Source organism: Hyaena hyaena, unplaced genomic scaffold (genome assembly GCF_003009895.1).
Source record: "Hyaena hyaena isolate Hyena2069 unplaced genomic scaffold, ASM300989v1 scaffold_21, whole genome shotgun sequence".
Taxonomy (NCBI): Eukaryota; Metazoa; Chordata; class Mammalia; order Carnivora; family Hyaenidae; genus Hyaena; species Hyaena hyaena.
Genome location: NW_024080653.1, coordinates 4,647,111 through 4,669,040, shown reverse-complemented (window position 1 = coordinate 4,669,040; position 21,930 = coordinate 4,647,111). Strand labels below are relative to the sequence as shown.

The 21,930-nt window shown below is 54.9% G+C and overlaps 1 protein-coding gene across 2 annotated transcripts in view; it reads right to left on the bottom strand.

Annotated features, from left to right (window-relative positions):
• Positions 1-21,930, bottom strand: part of RPTOR (regulatory associated protein of MTOR complex 1) — a 329,175-nt gene that overhangs the window by 223,847 nt on the left and 83,398 nt on the right. For both annotated transcript variants that reach the window (XM_039226302.1, XM_039226303.1), the window contains exon 3: positions 19,773-19,855. In XM_039226302.1, coding sequence (XP_039082233.1) covers positions 19,773-19,855 — 83 coding nt within the window. The remainder of the gene's footprint in view (positions 1-19,772; positions 19,856-21,930) is intronic.

The following is a 21,930-nucleotide window of genomic DNA, read 5'->3' as shown; positions in this document are numbered from 1 at the left end:
GTGTGTATTGTTTATTTGGAACTGATTGTCCAAAGAATATTGGTGGGTTTCTCTAGCACTCGCCAGGGTCAAAGGTGCTACTTGAAGGTGGTCGACAGACTTCGAAGTAGTTGCCTTACCTACACCTCACCATGGGAAGCCCTGGCACTCAGCCCAGAGTTCAACAGCAAATTCCATAGACTGATTGTAAACTACATGCATATTATGAGGAAACAAAAAAATAAGCAGAAATTCTAAGATCATTTTCTTAGTAAATTAAGCTCCTTTCAAGTTTTAAACAGACGAGTCCCAGAACTGAGTACATCCAGAGCAATTAAAAAAAAATCCAGGATGGAACCGGACAAAGCCAAAAGCAAACAAGCAAACCCTGTAACACAAGTGTGAAAATCTAAAAAGAAGTAAATAAATAAAAGGACCGTCAGGATATAAGTGAGGATTCACCCTCCTTTCCCAAAAAGAAGAAAGAAAAGACGGTGTGACATACCTTGTTAACCACCATCGGGCTGCCTGGGAACAGAGCTGCCATCAGGAAACTCTCTGCTCCACACCCCAGAGGCTGTGCCACTCCTGGAGTCTGCAGCGGGGTGGGAGCCCTCGCCCGTGGGATGCAGGGCCACAGCCTCTTATCCTCAACCCTGGGGCCAGACAGGGTCTATAATTCCAAGTTCCTATTTTATTTTATTATTTTTCTTAATGTTTATTCATTTATTTTTGAGGAACAGAGTGTGAGCGGGGGAGGGGCACAGAGAGGGAGACGTAGAATCTGAAGCAGCTCCAGGCTCTAAGCTGTCAGCACAGAGCCCAACGCAGGGCTCGAACTCACCATCTGGGAGATCATGACCTGAGCCGAAGTTGGACACAACCAACTGAGCCACCTAGAAGCCCCTGTATCCTGTATTTTTTTTTTTAAGTCTGTTTATTTATTTTGAGAGAGAGAGAGAGAGACACCAGCAGGGGAAGGGCAGAGAAGAGGGGACAGAGAATCTGAAGCGGGCTCTGCACTGACAACAGAGAGCCCAATGCAGGGCTCAAACTCATGAGCCGTGAGATCATGACCTGAGCCAAAGTGAGATGCTTAACCGAGTGAGCCACCCAGGTGCCCCCAAATGTTTGTGTTTTAGATAGATCGTAATAGTGAATAAACAAACAGATAACAATTTCTGCTGACAAACCTGTATCCAGCCATGTTCATGGGTTCCTTGACTGTTTACTGCTATAAACAGGCTCATGTCACTCAGGTCTGGCTTGCCGACAAGTAAGCCTTGGCACCAAATATGGGAAAACTTTACATTTTCAGAACTTCTAAATTTCTGAATCTCAAAAGTGGAAATTTACTATGACATAAACCTCAACTTTACTGTTTTACAGCTTTTTTTTTAATCCCTGGGAAAACCTAACCAAATATTAATGCAAAGGATTAGTAGCTTTTACAAACGAAACGCATGAGTAAAAATAATAACTGACACTTAATAGCTGACATGTTCTGCACACATGACATCACCAATGTCTGCATCAGTGCCTCTGTTATTAGCCTCATCTACAGATGTGTAAACTGAGGTCCGATGAGGAAAAGCACTGCATGGGGCCCCACCGCAAGTGAGCTGCAGGGCCACCCGGAGGAAAGTCTTTCTCCCATGGGAAGGACCGTCAGCACCACCCCCGCCCGACCCGTCGCCAGGAAGGTGCAGGCTCTTGCGCCCCGCCGGGAGCCCCTGGTGGCCGCTGGCAGTCTCGCTCCCGGAGGAGCGAGTCCTCATAGAAACAAAGTTAGGCCAAGACTAAAGGTAATTTTCCCAAATTTGCAATATGGTCCAATGCAGCCGAGAGGCCCCAGGACACGGCCCCCGGGAGCCCCCTCCCCGGCTGCGCGGCAGGACGCCCCTGCAGGCCCGTCCGGGAGAACAAGCGTGTGCCGTAGGTGAAGAGTGAGAAATGCCCGCCTGGCACCATCCTCGGGTCAGGGATGCAGACCCACTGCCGCCGCCACTCTGAGCCCTTCCCGCAAAACCTCAGTCAGTTCCCCGAACCCAGGGTGTTCAGGACCTGGGCCTCACGGCTGACAGCAATGACAGAAATCGCCTCTGCGCTCACAAAGGCTAGCGGCTGGGGAAGCCGGCCGGGGAGGACCCCGGAAGGCGTCGGGTGCGGCCGAGCGCGGCCTGCCGGTCTGCAGCGCCCCCCCCACCCCCCCCGACCAGCCTGCCTCACGGGCAAGCGCGCGCACTGCTCCTACTCCTGTGCCAGGAAGCTGCCAATCTGAAAACCAGATGTTTTCGCCGAGGTTTCCACACCACGTGCCGACACTAAAGCGCTCCCGGTTCCAGAGTCGCATCGGAGGTCACTCTGCCCAGGGCACCAATGCTGCTGGCAGAACGGCAGTTCCTGCAGGACTTTCCCGTTTGTCACAAGAAGCCTCACTTGGATCAGAACATCGGGCCCCTGGTGGGGATCAAATAAACACGCTACCGACCGAGCAGGGCCCCCGACGACAGTGCCAGCCCGGCTCAAGGGCATCTCCAACATCCGCCAGGCCCCGTGCCGCCCTGTGATGGTGCAGAGCCGATTGGAGAGCCCGTGTCTTACCACCAAACCAGAGAGAGTACTAGCTCCGTCTCCAGTTGCCAACAGCCCACTGTCCCTGGAGATAAGGATGACGAGCGTGTGAGGACACGGCACAGGCGACAAGTCAGGCACAGGGCTGCCACAGCACATCCCTAAAACGGGGGACTTCATTGTCCCGTGCCGGCTGTTGCCTCCGTGCACCTCAGTCAGAAGAGCTAAGAGCAAAAACCTCTGGAAGCGGCGTGAGCAAGAGAATGACGTCGTGTGCTGCGTCCCCAGTGCAGCGGCCTCGTCCTCCGCCGCTCCCTGTCCCAGGACCCGGGCCTGCTCTGGGGACGCGAGGAGCCACAGGCTGGGAGAGAGTGCCCGCCTGCACCACAGCCGCCCAGCCACGTCTGGGTCCCCGGCTCCCCGGCTCCGAGCCCAGACACCGGAGGCTCTGCAGGGTTTCCCTCGGCTGCTGGGCTTCCCGCCCCTGGAGGACAAGTGACCCTTCCGAGCCGGGGTGGCCCCACGCCCTTGCACACACGGGGGCACAACGACACGCACAGAGAGGTCAGCAGGTGCCTAGGGAGGAACTGAGCAGAATCTCTTCTCTGGGCGGGCAGCCTGGGAAAGGGAAACAGGGCTGGTCACCCCCATCTTCCGGGTTACTGCAAACATCACGCCCCAATCTGGGTTGCTGGCGCAGCTCAAATCCCTCCTTTGGGACATGGCAAGGGGCACTTTGGCCCAGCAAGCATCCCATCCGGAGCACGACACGTGTGCCACATGACTTCCAGTCAGGCCCGCCATCAGCCGCGTTCAAGCGACATACTCCTTGTTTCAGGCACTTCTCGTGCTCTGCTGCTGCCTGTCCCTTGGTAGGACTGTCCCTGGGCAAGACTGTGTGACGGTGACAGCTACCTGTCTCCCCCACCTGCTCCACAGTGGCAGAAACCACAGCTGGTTTTGCTCAGAGTCCGGGCACAGTGTAACCCTGACAGATGTGCGCATGAATCAATCAATGAATTAAGGTCTACTTTCCCGATAAGGCTTAGAGTTCTTGGCCAGGACGCAGCATCTGATTTTCACACCCCCAGCAAGAGCCAAGTGCCCTACATACGGCAGACGCTCCGTACTGTTTGGTTGCACTGACTCGAGTAGGCGTGATTCACACTCTTGCCTTTCCCGCACCCTGACCAGTGTGGCATCAGATTCCGGCGGCCTCACTTATATTTGCTACGGGCCTGCGCCTTCTCGTTTATCCTGAAGACGCCAGCAATCTGTCCTGGCACCTCCTCTACGTCCATCTTTTATGTCCCCAGCAGGCTAGGTGTGGGGGGAGGGAAGAATAATTCTCAAATTCATACCAGGAGACAAGAGAGAATAATGGAAATAATTTATCTTTGAGAGCCAAATTTGGAGAAAGACCATTTTTAGGTAATGCTAAATGGCAACATTTCTAATATCTCCTACTGAAAGAGGTAGAAAATACAGTTCTTCCCTCGAGAGAACCACCAAAAATAAACCCGCACCCTCCCGTGAAGCCTGTGAAGGGGATGGTCAGGGGCACAACAGACACAGAATCCACAGAAACAGGCTGGCGGGAGAGATGAGGAAGGGTCTGGGGATTAACAGACAAGCAAGACACCCTCCCGACTTCCTGGGAGGATCTTCCTCGAGTTTCTGATACATCACTTCTAAAGGGGACGTTCTCAGAAGAAGCAAGAACAGCGGTCAGGACACACGACGGTAATTAGGCAGCACCTTCACTTCGCTTCCAAGCCTTATCGGTTCTCTTCGGGAAACCTGGACGTCGCTGCTGCCAGCGGCCGGCACACGGCCAGCTGGGGTGACAAGGAGGGAAAGGCAGGCGAGGCTCCGACAGGAGCGCGCACACCCAGGGCAACAGCAGCAAAGGGACTTCCGAGATTTCAAGTATTTTAAATGGCAGAGAAAATGAGGGACGAAGAGGGGAGAAATGAGGAAAAACACAAAAAAATAAAAGATCTCCAGAGCTCTGAAAAGAAGACAAAACTTTTTTGTTCCTTTTGCGGAAGAAGCGGATTAAAACTATATCGATATTCTGGACATAAAATTTATAAAACCATATTTCTCCTTGTCAAAAAAAATTCTAGGTCTTTCTGAAGCAAATGAACGCTATAAATTTATCTCAGGCATTTTACAGTTAACAACCCACGTTGTTCTGAATGTTCCCTCTTCTAATTGAGAAGCTCCGAACAGGCAAGATTCCTTTCGGGACTTGGGCTCTTTCTCAACTCTTCATTAACCGGCACTTCCCAGCCTGCTGGTCAAGGATTCTGAGTGCTGCAAAATGCTCCTCAGGAGACTAGAGGGCGAGGAGAAGGGGGAGGTGGGGCAGAGGGGAGAGTAGAGAAGGGGAGAGGAGAAGGGAAGGAAAGGGAAGGGAAAGGAAGGGAGAGAGATGATGAAAGAAAGAAGAGGAGAGGAGAGAAGAGGAGAGTAAGGAAGGGGAGGGGTTGGGCAGGGAAGGGGGAAGAGAAGAAGGAGAGGAGAGGAGGAGAGAGGGCAAGGGGAGATGGGGTAGAAGGGAGAGTAGGGAAGCAGGAGGAGGGGGGAGGGGGGAGAGGTGAGGAGAGGGGAGAAGAGGAGGGAAGAGGAAGGGAAGAGGAAGGGAAGAGGAAGGGAAAGAAGGGGAGGGGAGGGGAGGGGAGGAGTGAAGAAGAGAGGAGAAGGGCTCAGGGGAGGGAAGAGGAGGGAAGGAGAGCAGGGAGAGGAGAAAAGGAGAGGAGAGAAGGGGGATAGGGCAGAGGGGAGGGGAGGGAAGGGGGAGATGGAGAAGGAAGAAGGCAGGGGGGAGAGGAGGGCAGATAAAGAGAGGGGAGGAGAGGGGAAGGGAGCAGGGAGGGGAGGACAGGAGAGGAGGAGAGGGGGGCAGGGGAGGGAGAGGAGGGGAGAGGAGGGCAGGGAAATCTGCGGGCGGTTCCCCTGGATGGGCTGCTGGTGAAGATCCAGGTTTCCACTCCGCTGCTGTTAGCGGAACAGGCGGAACGAGACCCTGAGGACCCACAGCAGCCGCATGAGGCTCGAAAGCAGCGCTGAGGGGAGGAGCCACGGGTGTCGGGAAGGGCCGGCTGGTCGGGGTCCCTTCGGGGTCCTGCAACCCTGGACAAAACTAAGGGAAAGCACAGCACCGTCAGGACAGTCACCTCTGTGAGAGGAGGGGCTCCCAAGGGCCCCCCTTCTCTCTCCGAGCCCAGTGAGGGGTGAAGGCAGTTACTCTGGCTCTTTACGCACTGGGTCATGTTTCTAAGCACAAACGCTACCCCCCCCCCCCCCCCCCCCGCCCCAGCCCCAGAGACCGGGTGCCGTGTGAGAGGCTGGGAGAGGAAGCTGGCGTCCGGTACCTGACACACCTCCCGGCCCCTCGGTGCAGGCGCACGCGTCTCCAGGGCACGAGGAGACAACCAGGAATGAGGTCCCTCTGCAGACTACCTGGCTCTGCAAGGAGGTGGTGACTTTTGTCATCTTGCCAACTGAGAGCCGCTCACAAGCCATAACCAAAAACATTCCCGGACCCCACGGCTGCACCCCCATTCCCAAGGGGCGAGGGAAACGGAGACACGGGCCCACACAGACGTCTTTACACCTGTGCTCACGGTGGCCTCCTTCACAAAGGCCCACAAACTAGAGAGAACCCAACTGCACACCAGCAGGTAACCGGATGAGTCGTGGCCCAGCCATGTGGGGTGACGCGCCTGGACCACAGAGGGAACGAGCCACGGACACGCGCAGCGACACGGCCACGTCTCAGAAACCACGTCATGCAAAGGAGGCAGGATGACCCAGCGTGAGGCCTCCGTGCACAAGTCAGAATCGTGCAAAACCAATCCTGCGTCAGAGGGAAACGGACGGGGACGGCTGAGGGATCTTCCTGGGTCATGGACACCCCCACCTCAGGTTCTTACTGAAGGGGGGCACGCCCTTCTCACAGCTCAGCAGCCCCAAGACTGGATCTATCCGTACATCTGACTTCGCTCAGTGACATCTAAAATGACTTGTAAAAATTGTCTGTGCGATGGCATGAAGGAAAAATGATGTTCTAAATTTTAAAAGATTTAAAGAGACGTGAAATCTATAGAACTGAAACCAGAACAGACCTTCCTGTTCACCTGCAAGTCTGTGCGTGTGACAGGACCGCGGCAGCCCAGGCCAGCGGGCAGCGAGTTTCCAGCGGGGGTGGGGGCCGGTCCTGGAGCCCCAAGGCCTGCCACAGCGCCGCCACAGGGCCGCCACAGTCCACCTCAGGGCCGCCAAAGCGCCACCTCAGGGCCGCCACAGCACTGCCACAGCCCGCCTCAGGGCTGCAGAGCAAGGTGTCTGGGGCAGCATAAATACCAACAGGCAGGGGCGCCTGGGTGGCTCAGTCGGTTAAGTGTCCAACTTGAACTCAGGTCATGATCTCACGGTTTGTGGGTTCGAGCCCTGCGTCGGGCTCTGTGCTGACTGCCAGCTCAGAGCCTGGAGCCTGCTTCAGATGCTGTGTCTCCCTCTCTCTCTGACCCTCCCCTGCTCATGCTGCGTCTCTCTCTCTCTCTCTCTCTCAGAAATAAATCAATCATTAAAAATTTAAAAAAAAACAACCAACAGGCAGCAGCAGGTACTCTTCCAAACGCCACTAGAGACCGGGGGGGGAAGGTCCCTTTCATGACAGCAACAGAAACCCGTAAAAACCCTGACAGACACATCAGATCTCTGTGGAGAGCGTCTCCAGCCCTGAGGCCTGGGAAGAAAAGAGCAGAGTGAAGAGGAATGTACGCCACGGCTGCGGCTGCAAACACCTAGCTCTTCCCAAGTTAAGAATGAACTCGGCATCATCCGCACCAAAACTTCAGCACGGGGGCAGCGAGGGAGCGGACGTGAGGGGCCGGGCCAGGAGCAGGCTGGGTTCTGGGCCCCCACTCAGGTCTGCCTCTGCCTCCAAGACGCCACCTGGCGTGTGGCCCTCACTGTCGCCCCTCATGTAGTGATGCAGAACAGCCATGCCCTCCCAGTCAGTCCCGCCTAGGACCCCAGGATCAACACGGACTCTGACAAGTCACCTCCGATCGCCAGGCCGGCCACACACAGTCCCTAACTGGGCACACCTACCTTCCATGCCTCCTTCCCTGGCAGAGGCAGGAAGGGACGCATCTCGGAGCAGAGGTCACGGGCCTGGCCGCACCCAGGATTTCAGGGCGACGGGACACTAAGGGGCCTCTCCTGTCGCTTAGAAGTAGTGTGGCAAATACAGGCCAGTGGCTGACCACCTGTGTTTCCATGTACACGGTCCCTACAAGCCCCTTACCGAGGGAGATGAGAATGCAGACAACACAGGAAAGGCGGGGGGGCCGGGGGGGGATAGGAGTCTCCGCATTATTAATCTCCACAGAGGATCGTTTTGTCCCCAGTTCTGCTCCTCAAAATGTATGGCTATAATCTGTATAAAAGAGATACTATTTACTTCATAAAATCCAAGATCCAAAGACTGTAAGATGCATTACTGCTCCACGTGTCACCGAGGGAAAAAACGCTGCCAACTGAGTTCTGACACAGGGCTTTCTCAGCGGCTGGAATTCATCTGACACTTGGTACCAGAGCCATCGTCAGTGCCATCAGACAAGTTCATGGCTCGGCGCGCTCTGGCCGAGGCACCCCAGCACCTCCTCCACACGCTCGGAGGTCCTTCTCGGAGCCGACTTTACAGGTTCACTCAGCGTCACCCCGCAGGCCTGGAGGGAGGATGCTATACCAGCTCCACGGCAGTCATTGCAGCTCTTCCGCGTCACAGACCCCATGTACAGGCGCTCACGTTCCCGACTGAGACCACTCCCCCACTAGCGGCTGAAACACTGACCATATGCCACACCACAGAGTTCACCCCCGGGCACACAAGGCAACTCGGTCAATACACACAGTAGTTGGTCAGAAACATACCTTCCCATGTCAGAGATGTTGGTGTGAGAAGAACGGGCATCCCAGCGCTGAAATCCCGTGTGTTCAGGACCACACGTGACAAGATGGAGCCTTCCCCCAGAGACCAGCAATAAACAGAGAGCCTAATGGAAATGAGGGACTAGGAAAACACAATGAATGAAAGGGGAACATGTGGTGAGCTGGCTGAACAGGAGTTTGGACCCTAGAGCAGAAGAGGAATCGTGAGCTATACCGCAGCCAGGAGAAAATACCCAGACAAAAGCACGGAAGGAAACACCACCACACTGATCAGAAGGGAAGATGTACGGGGGACACAGGTCTAACCTTGAATCAGAGGGAACGCACAGAGCAGGGTCTGCAGCGACGCTGACGCCACAGAGCGCCGAACAGGACAAATACAATGTAAACCACGCCTACCAGCATCTCGGCAGGTGAGGAGAAAAGCTGTACATCAGCCAGAGGGGGAAACAGGGCAGGGAACCTTCAGAGGACAAATACGAAGACTCGTAGCCAACCTTTTCACAGAGAGGACAGACACCCAGAGATGAGAGAAACATTTTTCAGCTCCTTTAAACCGGGGGGTGGGAGGGGGGACCGCAGCGGGACCGACATCCACCAGGCAGAGCTGGAGCCTGTTCTTCACCAGGCCCGCCTCTGCGGCAAAGCGGCCCCCGGCCCCGTGAGCACCCACCAGCCCGAAGCCCCCTGACGAGCGTCCCAGGACCCGGGGAGTACCCACGGCCCCAGTACACCGCGCCCTGTTCCCCTCAACTGAAAAGGTGAAGGACTCTCGTCAGCAGGGCAAGTAGAGCATAATCACGTTACAAGGAGCGGCAGAGCTGTGAAATGGAGGCCCCTACAATTTTCACAGCCATAAACACACAGAGACCCCCGCGCGACCGCCATCTCCTGAGTCCCGCGCCCCGGAGATGCAGACCCAGCGCTGTCCAAACTGCTCACCTCCAAGAGGATCATCTGGCTTTCGCGTGGCCCAGCTAAAAGTACGTTCTGGGGGTCTGCCCAGGGTCACAGGTCTCCCTGCTCCCAGGCAAATGTTGTCATCAGTGCATTCATGAAAGGACAGTGTTTGTAAAACAAACGAATTTCTTTAGGGTTATTAAGGCACAGAAAACCCTCTGGCCCTACCTGACTCTCCCAGACCGCAACGTCCTAAGTCTCCTGTGCTCCGGGCTGGAGACTCACAGTGCTGGGGACCCTGCTGCTAAGTCAGTCACCTTCCCAAATAGGACAGTCCACTCTGCCGCTCTCCGTCAGTGGGTTGGGCTGTTCACTGACCTGCCTCTAAGCACTAATAATAACGACCACCCACCCCGATGGAGGCATCCAGACACAGCGAACACCGCTACTCCTCCGGCTGGAGGCACCGCAAGAACCCCATGCTGGCCTCACACCCGGGCCCAGCCCACCGCGGCCCTCGCGCCTGTGGCCACAGGCTGCACGTGCTCCCCACCCAAGCACACGCTCACTTTAGGGCCACCAGTCACTTCCGTCCTCTGGGTCGTAAACCCCTTGAACACAGGGCTGTCATCTTCTGACTGTGAAGGAGGGTGGAGGCTATGTGTGGCCGACACTTACTCTGTCAAGACGTTGCCCTCCTTCTTAACAGAGTATTTAGTACAGCGCTTTGCCTTCTGCTGAGACGACCCAGTTTGTCACCAGTAGTTGTCTTTCTTGGGTTAAAATGCCCACTGTAATCTCAGTGGTTCTGATGAGAACGGAGTGCTGGCCTGCAAAACCAGGGGTCACAGGCCTGCAGAATAGAGCCCAGCCACCGGCTGGCTGAGGCCAGTGCTCCCGCGGAGCCGCTCCTCCGGGCCCGAGGCCACTCTGGGCTGACTAGCCAGCCGCCGCACAGACCGGCCGGCTGTGGTGGCCGAGGCAGTACTACCCAGGCAGGCCCCAGGCCACAGCCTCTCCAGCTGGGTCCCACCCATGCCTACACACGTGTACACGTACACACACACGGCACACACCACATGCACCCGCACACACACACACACAGATACACAGATATACACGTAACACACAGAGATATACATATGCATTACACACACATAACACACATACACACCTCACACACACAGATATACACAGCACACATATAACACACATACACACACCTCACACACACAGATATACGCATCACACACACATACTACACACACACAGCACAGAAACAAGAACAGATAAAAATGGAGGAACAAGCTACATGTAAATTTCACAACCTGCAGGCGAAAGTCCCAAGTGGCTCCTTCTACCTCGCAGTCCCCTGCCTGCACTTAGGTGACACATGGATAATAGCTACTTTAAATCAGCCGCCTACTATTAAAGCAATAAATCATCAAGATTTTTACATGCAAGGTACACAGAGGAGTTAGGGTAAAAGCCTCCTGCATCTGCCCTAAACTCGCCACGACAAATGCTTTGTGTATCGTTTCACGGATCACCCACATGTGTATCTGAACATTTGTGGGACTAAAATTAGCCAACGCAGCAAGACACAAGGCAAAGAGATACTGGGAACGACTGTGGCTAAGTCACCCTTGCTATATTTCCCACAGGGAGTCTGAGTGAGCAGGAAGCTGGGCAGAGGGACCAACCAATGCATGCATGCATATACACATCCATTCATCCGTCCGCTTATCCGTCCATCCATCCATCTACCCGTCTACTCATCCGTCCATCCATCTGTCCATCCATCCATCTGCTCATCCATCCATCCACCCGTCTGTCCATTCATCCATCCGCTTATCCATCCATCCATCCGTCCATCCATCTACTCATCTGTCCATCCATCCGCTCATCCATCCATCCATCCATCTACCCGTCTACTCATCCGTCCATCCATCCATCCGCTGATCTGTCCATCCATCCATCTACTCATCTCTCCATCCATCCGTCCATCCATCCATCTCCACATTGACACATCTCATACACACCTAGACTATTAATCTGACAAGTATGAACAGCTAAATTTCTACAAAGTACATGTGCATAATCTATGACTGCTGAATACATTTTTTTCTTTTATACTTTGCTTTTTAAATATAACATATTTTGAATTTCTTCTCACAACAAAAGATAACTAGGTATAGAATTCTGTGTTTCCCACAAACTTTACGTGGAGGACAAGGAGAAAACCCTTTGATAACATTCTCAATTTCTCCCATGTTTATGGATTCTCTATCTTTCCTGAGGTCAATTGCGGTCATTTAATTTTCCTTGAAAATTATGCACCTCATTCAGGTTTTCCCATTTATTTGCAAAGTTTGCAAAGCACTCACTTCTTCATGACTTTTTCAATTTCCTCAAATCTTGATTTACTTCTCAATTACCTGTGTTCTCGCCTTGGATTTTAATTTGCTGATTGTTTTTTTGAAAGTAAAACCTGGAACTAAAAATCCATCAGGGAACCTGCCCTGTCTGTAGCCCTTATGAGAGAAAAGCCCGGATGACACGGACAGAAGCCCTGTATGGCCCTCCTGGTTTGGGAGGGTGCCAATCAGCCACCTGCCACCCAGCACCCAGGTCACAGCCACGTACAGGGTGGGAGCCCCAGTTCGGAGGGATCAATCCACAGATGGGCTACAGAATGCAGGACCCTGGTAACATAAATAAACACGAGGTTTGCTGGGCTAATCACAGCCTCTGTCTGTTGGGAAATGCTGGGAAAGGCAGTCTGGAACCTGCCGCTTAAGCATGGCCGTGGGCCTGGCACACATCTCACGGGAAGACAAGCAGCCCTCACAGCCTGGGCTGGGCTGGAAGCCTAGGGAGGGGCCGCCTCCCCCGGTTCAGACCTGTGCGCTCCTTGTTCTGCTGAAGCTCAGGAGTCATGACCTTCTGGCATGTCCCCAGCTGTCTTCAGGGGGCCTTTCACTGCAGCAAGACATAGCGGGTAGGCAGCCACACTGCCTGTGTAGGGCCAGCTGCAGAGGGGCCGAGGGGACCCCGCACCCTGGGCAGTGGGGTCTGGTGCTCTGGCTGTCTCCTCCGCTGCAAGCAAGCAAGCACTGCCCCATCGCGCCGGGTGAGCGTGTCCTCTGTCGCCACCCCCCCCCCCCCCCCCCCCCCCCCCCGCCCCGGTAGCACTCACCTCTCCCCACATACCCTGCCCACCCGGGGGATGGAGAACACTCTTCTGGGGGGAAATTTAACCATGAAAATCCAACCAAAAAATGTAGCACATGTGTGTGCATGCACTCTCTCTCTCTCAAAAATAAACAAACATGTTTAAAAAAAAGGAAAACCCAGAGTTACAAACAAGCCAGCAAGTCCTCACCTAGGGACATATGCCAAAGGCCTGAACACACACGTCTGTGCAGGAGCCTGTGCACAAGTGCTCACGGTGGCATCACCCCTAATAGCCAGACGCTGGCAACAACCCAAACATCCATCAACCGACGGATAAACAAAACACGATGCGTTTGTCCAGAGGAGTCTGCTCAGCCAAGAAAAGCACTGGACACTGATCATGCAGCAGCACATAAGCACACAAACGAGTCTCGGAAACGTGGCGCTGGGTGATGCAAGTCAGACACAGGCCACGCACTGCAGGATTCCCTTTGTAATATCATGTTGTGTGAATTTTATCTCCATTCTTCCCACCTCCGTTACATGCCACACCTACAGGTAAACCCCTGACATTTAGGACAGGGGCACCCAGAAGCTGTTGTGAACCCCCAATTCACCACTACCACAGTGACACATGCTATCCCGGCGGGAGGAAGTCGGGCAGAGCAGACGTGGCCCCTCCCCTCCAGTCTGTGACTGCCGCCCTGGATTGGCACTTTCTCCTCCGGCTGCAACCGGATTTGACAGCCCTTCCCAGTTACATATGGCGAGCATACGGTGGGCTCCTCACAGCCACCCCCAAGCCCCGCATCCTCTACTTTCCCAGCACCGGCGCTTCCTCAGACACCTTCGCTCCCGCCCCATCACCGCTACCCCCCGCAGAGCCGGGTGCACACGGCTCAGCATCGGGGGGGCCCCCAGGTTAACTCGGGAACCCGACACTGCACAGGCAGTCTGTGCATGTCAGACATCGGGGCTACAGCTCCAGTCCTCGCAGACAGCGACGGGTCCTTGTTTGCAATGTGTCACACACACGGCTGAGACCAAATCCCGGAAGGGCTTGTTAAGGACAGAGTTCAGTCCCGTTTGACTATAAAACACGATACTCTGAGCAAGTCAGTGCGCAGGGGTGGGTGGGAGTGGGGTCCCAGCAGGAGGAGCACGGAGCTCTGTGCTGGGGGCTCGGCCGCCCCTGGCTCCAGGGCCCCTCCTGAGCCAACACTTGGCCTCATTTTGTCCTCCCTTGACGTTCACAAGTCCTGAAGGTCCAGCAGTAAGTTCTCAGAGCTCCACGTCTAGGAGGTGGCGAGGCGACAGTTCAACAAGTCGGCATTCTTCCCACAGCTCCCGGGCCACGGCCTCGCCCCCCGACCGGGGCAGTGGCAGCGAGGAGGCACCCATCTGGGAGGCCCTCCCCGCCCAGGCACACCTGCCAGCGGCCCACGGGGTGAGGGCACAGCCAGGTGGACACGACGGGGTGCGGCGGAGACACCTGATTAACCACTTCCCTGCAGCGGCCGCTGGCCGGAAATCTGTGCTCATCGGTGCACCGCTGAAAGCCGCGTGGGGCCAAATTCTGGAAGGACTCACCTGCACCCACGCCGGCCGCCCCGTGATCGCAGAGGCGGGCTCACCACGGGGACCGCATGGTGGCGGCACTGCACAAGGTGACACACACATGCCCCCCGGGACGGCCAGGACTCCCGGCGGGGGACAGACAGGCTGCTCGTCCGTCACGCGGCTGCAGCCCCCCCTCCTCCTTCCTTAACGCACTTGCCGTGTTTCGTCAAGAATTTATCGGTAGTGCCTCGAAGCTGCCGAGCGGTGGCTGCCGTTCTGCTGGGAGGGACAGGTGGGGTGAGCAGGAAGGGCTGGTGTGCAGGCCAGGCTGCACGGAAGCGCACCTCGCAAGTCTCCGCAAACACAGTGCGCAGGGAGGTGGTAGGGCGGGCAGGGACGGGGAAGGGGGGAGCAGAGTGAGGGACGGAAGGCTCTGTCTACACTGTCATGCAAACGTAATGAGCACCTGATGCGAAGGGCTTCACACTAGACAGAGTTACATGAAGTGGGAAGCATCTCCCCAGCTCTCCCTGTGCCCACACGGCCTCACCTGCAAGGTGTCACACCAACACTGGCAAGGGGGACAGAGCCCAACCTTAGGACCAACATAAAAGGAAGAAGAGGAGCTGGCTGGCACGGGGGACAGCAGGACAGGATGATGGTGTGACGGTGTCATCAGCGAGGACTGTTATAGGGCCACCACTGCCGAGCCACCATGTCAGTGTGAGACTAAGGTCAAGTGTGAGTGTCCCACAGAAGCCACTGCAAGAACAGTCCACATCAGCCTAGTCCACAAGCGTCTCTGAGCATCTCCTGGGCAGGGAGCACAGCCTCCCTCGATGATCCACAACGAACTCTGAAAATGCCAAGACACGGTGGAGCCCGCTCACTTCCGAGTCTTTACCGCATCCCTGCATAAAATTCATTCCGGAACACCGAAGGCACTCAGGTGGGAGAGCTGTCAGCGTTAGCATACGCTGCTCTGCCTCTACTCCACCCCCAAAGAAGGACGTGCCACAGCCTGCGGGTCACCCAGCAGTGGGGTGGGCTTGGAGCCAGACCCAGCAGCCGGCGGGCAGAGCCATTTCCCGAGCACCCCCAGCACGAGAGGCACTCCCAAGTGTCTGGCCGCCTGTTGAACAGGCCATTGCATGCTTCCTCCCCAAGACGAGGGTCAAGGAGATATCGCCACCACAGCTCCACCAGACACCACCGCACTGAAGTGGGGGGCTGGCAGACACCACCTGTGCCTAAAACCTGCAGGACCAGCCCGTGAATGCCCCACAGAGGAGCAAAGCTGTCCCCTGGCCCTGGGCCCCATTCCCCCCAGACGCCCCCTCCCACCACATGGTTAAGCAACGAGCGCCATCTGTCTAAGCACACGCTCAGTGACACACAGGCAGCCCTGCGGTCAATACCAAAGTTGCTCAAGTTCAACTGCAGCAACGATTCCTACTTGGCTGATGACCAAGCAGTGGGCCCTGCTTTGAAGCCCAGCAGACCTCCTCTGCGAGCACCCAGCTGGGCGGGGAGCACCATGAGAACGTGTCTGTCTCGAAGCCAGACGCATGCCCACGGTGATCAGCCTGAGGAGCAGGGTTAACTGAAGGGCGGGTGGGATTCAACTCTGACACACAGAGTCGGAGTCAGCACAATGTGGTGAGCGCAGCCCGGCCCCATGTGGCTGAGAAGCACCTGCAGGGCCCGCGGCCACGCATAGGCGGGCCACCCCGCCCACCCCACCCCGGCTCTGGCTCCAGCTCCATAAGGAGGCCCTCCGACAAGCCAGTAGCGCTCCAGAGAGGCCCCAACGGGCATGTTCCCGGGACAAAATGGACTCCGTCCGGGGTCAATGCTGGCGGCGCCAGGGTGGAAACCTACCAAGTCCCTCCATCCTAATGACTTACAAACATGCCCACATTGGCTGGCTCCTGGGCCCCCCGAGAACAGGGGAGAGGGTAAGGGGCCGTGGTCTGCAGCGCTCTGGGCAAAGAGCGACAGGAGGAGACCGCCGTTTGCCCCCACCGCCCACCCCCCCAGCTCCAGCCTGGTTACACCCTGTGCTAAACCGCCAGAGGCCCGACTTGTAAGAAAAAGCCTCAGAGAGATGAACTCTTCACAGGATACGCTGTGCCTTGTAAGCCCCCAGTCCCGTTGCCCAGTCGCATGCCCGTGGGGGCTCGCGGAGGGGGCAGCGGAGGGGGCAGCGAGGCCTGTCTCACAGCAGGACCAGCAGCCGGGACGACGGCTGGCACCCTTCCCTCGGTCTCCCACAGAACACAGATTTATGTACCCACGAAGCAGAAAGGCACAGCCTTAAATTTAATCAAAAGAAATATCTCACCAGTGGCAAACTGATAAATTATTTAGACAACGGTTCAATCGGCCTGGAAAGGAAATCTGGGCCTGAGAGTCTGCCAGCCTCAGAAAAGAAAATAGCACCATCCTGGCTTTTCTAAATTCCTTCTTGATCCCAAGTCACCTTTATCAAGATGTTTAATCTTGAATAGGAAAAGCTAGAAAAACAAGGAGGAAAGAGCATGAGGAAGGACATCAACTCTGCAAGACGAGAGGCAGACAGGTTTTCCGTGGCCACTTCTGTGCTGGGCCTGTGTGGCGCTGGGGTCGCACCCCGCACACAGTGACACGGAGGCGCGCAAACACTAATGAACATGACCTTATTTCCCCACCTTTCTGAGTCTCCCAATCCAGGACACGGACAAAGAGAAAAGCAGATCTATGGGCGTCCACATCAAAGGTCTAGAAATTTAATAACGCTCCCATTGTTTTATTGCAAAAAGCACATCAACCTCTATTACTGCAGAGCACTCGGGGGCCCTGTAGAAGCAATAATGTGGTGTGTGTTTAGCTCTGCAATGTTTCAAAGGAGCCTGATTTACAGTTAGAACAGGCACCTCGCACACAAACATCGGAGCCTGGTAATTGCCTCATGCTTTGTGCAAACTCGATGAGACGGCACGAGGCAGGCCTCCCACCCTCTCCGGTGGCCCCCGGGGGGGTTACAGAGCAGAGCGCACTCCACTTGAGCCGGGGCCCGCACCGTCGCCGTCACTGCCCACTGCGTGTGGCACCGCCCCGCGGCCGACAGCAGATTGCCATCAGGTCTCCTGCTGCCTCCGTTACCTGAGGCTTGTTTCTGGAATAGATGAATCCCACCAACAGTTGGAAGCAGCAAAATTTTAAACATCCTTATGGTACTTACAAATGAATGCAATCATCTTGACATTCAAAAAAGGGAATACCGAGTATTTATGGCTGGGGTTCTGCTTCCCGAATGCAGGCCAAAGATGGCACTCCATGGGCACTGGCTGCGCCTTTCCGGGGGGCAGTTGGCCCGCGTCCCAAGCCCCCTCCATAACCCGGTCCCGAGGGGGTCCCGCCTGCACCGGTCCACCAGTGCTCTTCCTAAGCACCCTGCGATCTAGAAACATCCTCCGTCTCCAGCCTTATGAACTGCATCTCTCTTTCCAAACGTTACCTCGCAGAGCCATTCTGGAAATCCCGCTCACGTCAAGTGCATTGCTCAGACGAACACCCATCCGTCCGAAGGACTCACCCCTGTGCTGGCCCTCCCGCCACCACGAGAAAGGAACTCTCAACCCCACACTGATTCTATCGTGATTTCTGGATCTGCGATCGTTTCCTATATATAAATCTGCCTGCCTTTCATGGCAATGCTTCTTCCAGATGCCACGGGAGAGATTTTTCTCTTAGAAATTCAGATTAAAAATAATAATAGATCCTACTTTCGAAGATTCCACATACTGCCAGCTAGCGTGAACTAGCCGATGCCTACCCAGCTAAACTAATAAGAAAACTAGCTGTAAATCAACTTAGCACTCTAAAAACAAAAACAAAACAAAAAAACCCCACACAAAACTACAAATCATACCAAATGGAATAAACATTATAATACAATATTTTGAAATATTAAACATGTATTCTGAAGACTGTATCTTCTCACTTTATACTTCTTTAAAAGTTAATTAAAATGGCGGAGCTCCTTCCTGTGAAGAAAACAGTTGGTAGATCTGAATGCATCTGGCTGCATTCTCTTTTAAGTAAGTGCCCCCAGCAAGAAGCAAAACATAAAGTCAAACCCAGGGCAGGGTCAGGTGTAGGTAAGTCAGAAAGGCATTCTTTTAAAGTCAAGTGCTGCGGGTTCTCCACCTTCAGGGTGCCGGTGACGTTCCCTGTATGTGCTGTCACGCGTGGCCTGAAAGCCTGTCTGCACCACACGTGCTCCCTGGGCGCCTGGGTGTCGTCGCTGAGATCCCAGAGTGTCTTCCAAGACCTCAAGGAAGCTATTTCCTACTGGTAACAGTAGGCATCTCGACTATTTTTAAAGAGATACACCCAAAGGCATCACACTCTCAAGAGAAAAGCTCCTGGGTTTTTACAGAACCATCAAGAGATAACAAATGTAACAGGAAAAAGCAAAGCCCTAAGGCATGGATCAAAATCACCACTAAGAAACCGCCTTCTGCAGAATGAGGGTCTGGGATTACTGACTGGACAAGTGAGAAAATGGGGGCACCGAGACCCAGCCTTGGACACAGACGGTCACTATCGCCCAGTCAGCCCAGGACTATGGGCGGTGGCACCAATTATGGCGGGCACAGGCACGGACGGGCTCACTCCTGCCTGTTCTCTTAGAATGTAAATGACATGGAAAGAACCCCAAAACCCCAGGTCACGTGGACACAGTCCACAGATGAAGGTCCCAGGCAGACAGGCTTCACCGGGGCCCCTCAGCCACTTGCTTCCATGAGGCAGGGGCTCAAACAGGAGGGGCAAGGACAGCAAAGCATGCGGGTGGCGCACCGGCAAGGCCACGGCCACGCACCTTCCGCCGTCGAGCCCTGTGGAGAATTCCAGAGCCCGCTACACAAGGCTGAATGGAAAGGCACCTCCATAAACACCCCAAATTCCTAACCTTCTACTAAGGCCATTAAATCTTCAAACCAGCTAAAGAGAAAGGCTAAAGGAAATAGGTCTTGGGGTGGTTTACAAATAGCTTAAGATCTTAAAAGCAATTTGACACAGTTACTGTATTCCACCCCACTCTCCTTTAAACGAAGCCCCCCCCCCCCAAAATGTAAGACATAAGCAACAAAAGGCTCAGTAATTGGAAACTGGCTCCCTAAAAACAACCTTACCTTCTGGATCAAAGACAAAGCATATAATAGGTGTCATCTTTTGAATGGGGAGTGTTTTTCTCAACTGTCTGAGAACTGAAGGAGAAGAGCTCTGACTAGTCGGGACTGCAGAAAAGTTACTGAAAATGCATTTCCTGTGCAAAAGAAAAGCCATGATTTAAGAATAATGAGAAAAATTATTTTCATTTTCTAAAGACTGTGGCGGAAGCTGGGACAAGACAAGTTAGAGAGCCGGGCCCGGGCTGCCTGCATGCACCAAGGGCCTCTGTGCGGGCGGCACAAGGGGCATCTGGTCCCCCAGGGATGAGCGCAGAGGGCTGTAAGGAGCCCTCGCCTGGACTCAAAGGCTGTGTGAACCCCGGAGGCGGCTCCCCCTGTAAGGAAGAGAGAGAGAGAGGAGAGAGGGAGAGAGGGGAGAGTAGGGAGATCTCTTACCCGTGGCTGCCAGTTCTCATACTGCTTCTGTAAATTGGCACCGATGGTTTCCAGAGCTTTCTGAGGCCCCATCGACAGAGGATCTGAAGAAGCAATAAAAAGGGGAAAGTTCATTATCTGTGCATCTCCTCGCCGCCAGGCCTGCGTCCCACTGCATCCACCGACATCACGCACTTCACGGCCACCTCGGACCCAAGACACAACCAGGGTTTTCTGCCATCACCAGACTCAGGAACTGCTGTGCCCCAGACAGGCCAGGATGCCACACCTGCTCGGCGCCGTGTCCTCCGGGCCCTGTGCTCACCACGCACCCCCACTGCCTCATCCCCACGCTGCCCACAGGCCGCGCAAAGGAGGGGCCGCAGGGAGGGCCACACGGTGCTCCCCTCACCTTCTGACGACAGCGCTCACGCAACAGGGCCAGGAGGAGGGCAGAACGGCCACGGCGACGTGCGCATCTGCAAACTCTCGCCAACGCACAAAAGCCATCTCCCAAGCACGTCCCCGTGTTAGTGGTTCGCCCATCTACTTCGGGAGTGGGTTCCAGTGCAAATAACTGTGACCAGCCAGTCCTCAAACTCACACGGTCTCAGGACTTCTCTGCACCCTTGAAAATTAGGCAGACGGAGCCCCAAACAACGTTTAAGTGGCCCGTCTATTGGTATTTGCTGTATTCAAAATCAAACGAGAAATTTTAAAAGTATTTCTGGATTCATTCATTTAAAAGTAAATAGCAAACCCATTACATTTGAACAGACACTTATTTGAACATAGACACGTTATGAAAACTGTTTTTGCAAAAAATTAAGGCAAAGAGTAGGACTGCTTTACAATGCTTACGAAGTTTTTGGTGTCTGGTTTCACGCACGACAGCTGTACTCGTGTCACAAATGTGGTTCTGGTCAACACAGAGGAGGACGCCGCACCTCACGCACAGGTGTAGATGCTGCTGCAAGGGACACTGTTCAAATAGCGTTTGTAGGGGCACCGGGGTTGCGGGGGGGCTCAGTGGGTCAAGGGTCCGACTCGGCTCAGGTCATGATCTCTCAGTTTGTGGGTTTGAGCCCCGCGTCAGGCTCTGTGCTGACAGCTCAGAACCTGGAACTGCTTCAGATTCTGTGCCTCCCTGTCTCTGCCCCTCCCCTGCTCATGCTCTGTCTCTCCCTCTCTCTCTGCCCCTCTCCCACTCACACTCTGTCTCTCCCTCTCTCGAAAATAAATATACATTAAATAAATAAATAGCCTTTATAGACAGTCATGGCCCCCTCCTGTGACGCTGTGCCAACACGCAAGGTAGCAGGTCCTCTAGCAGTGTGCAGGGTGGGGTCTGAGAAGGTGTGCAGGGTGGGGTCTGGGCCCCTTGCAGGGTGGGGTCTGAGGCCCCGTGCAGAGTGGGGTCTGAGGCCCTGTGCAGGGTGGGGTCTGAAACCACAGCGAGGACCCTGCACCTATGGCACTGAAATCCGCTGGTCTGCCGTGTACCTTGAATGGACCCGTTACTGATGGAAGGGCCCTCATCACTGGTCGTCTGTAAAACCCTGGTTCATGGAGCTATGGGGATCTTCCGTATACTGTTCTCGAATATCTCAAATTTTACTACTGGCGGCAAATATGTCCATGTCTACCATAAAGTGAGAGCTCACTTTGTTCATTTTCCAGAAAACGCCTGCCATGTACCCCGGGTCCGTCAGTCGCTTCTCCAGGCAAAAGGACCTACCATGTAAACTGCCACTACTTCAGCTCCGGACTCACTCCCCGCATGAAGCCTTCCCTCCCTGCAGCCAGGACCCACCACTCGGCAGCCCCTTCGTCACTCAGCCTTACAGGTGTGTGCCCAACGGTTGAAACCCATCTGCTAGACTGTGTGACGAAGGGAGGTATTATTATTCACTGCTGAGCCACAGTCCCCAAAACAACGCCTTTCCTGAACTGTTTTCAGTCTCCTTGTTTTCCGTGTACTCACACTAATTCTACCCCAACTCTCCCAAGGATCCCCCTCAAATACCGCCTTCCACACAGGCAAAATGGCAGCTAATCTCCCCCCATACCCCGGCCGCCCCCTGTACAATCCAACCTTGGCAAGATCGTAACCCTCCTCCCCGCAGAAGGGGAATGGCTGCCAAGAACCAGCCTCACGGGACCGGGGGAAATAGTGCTC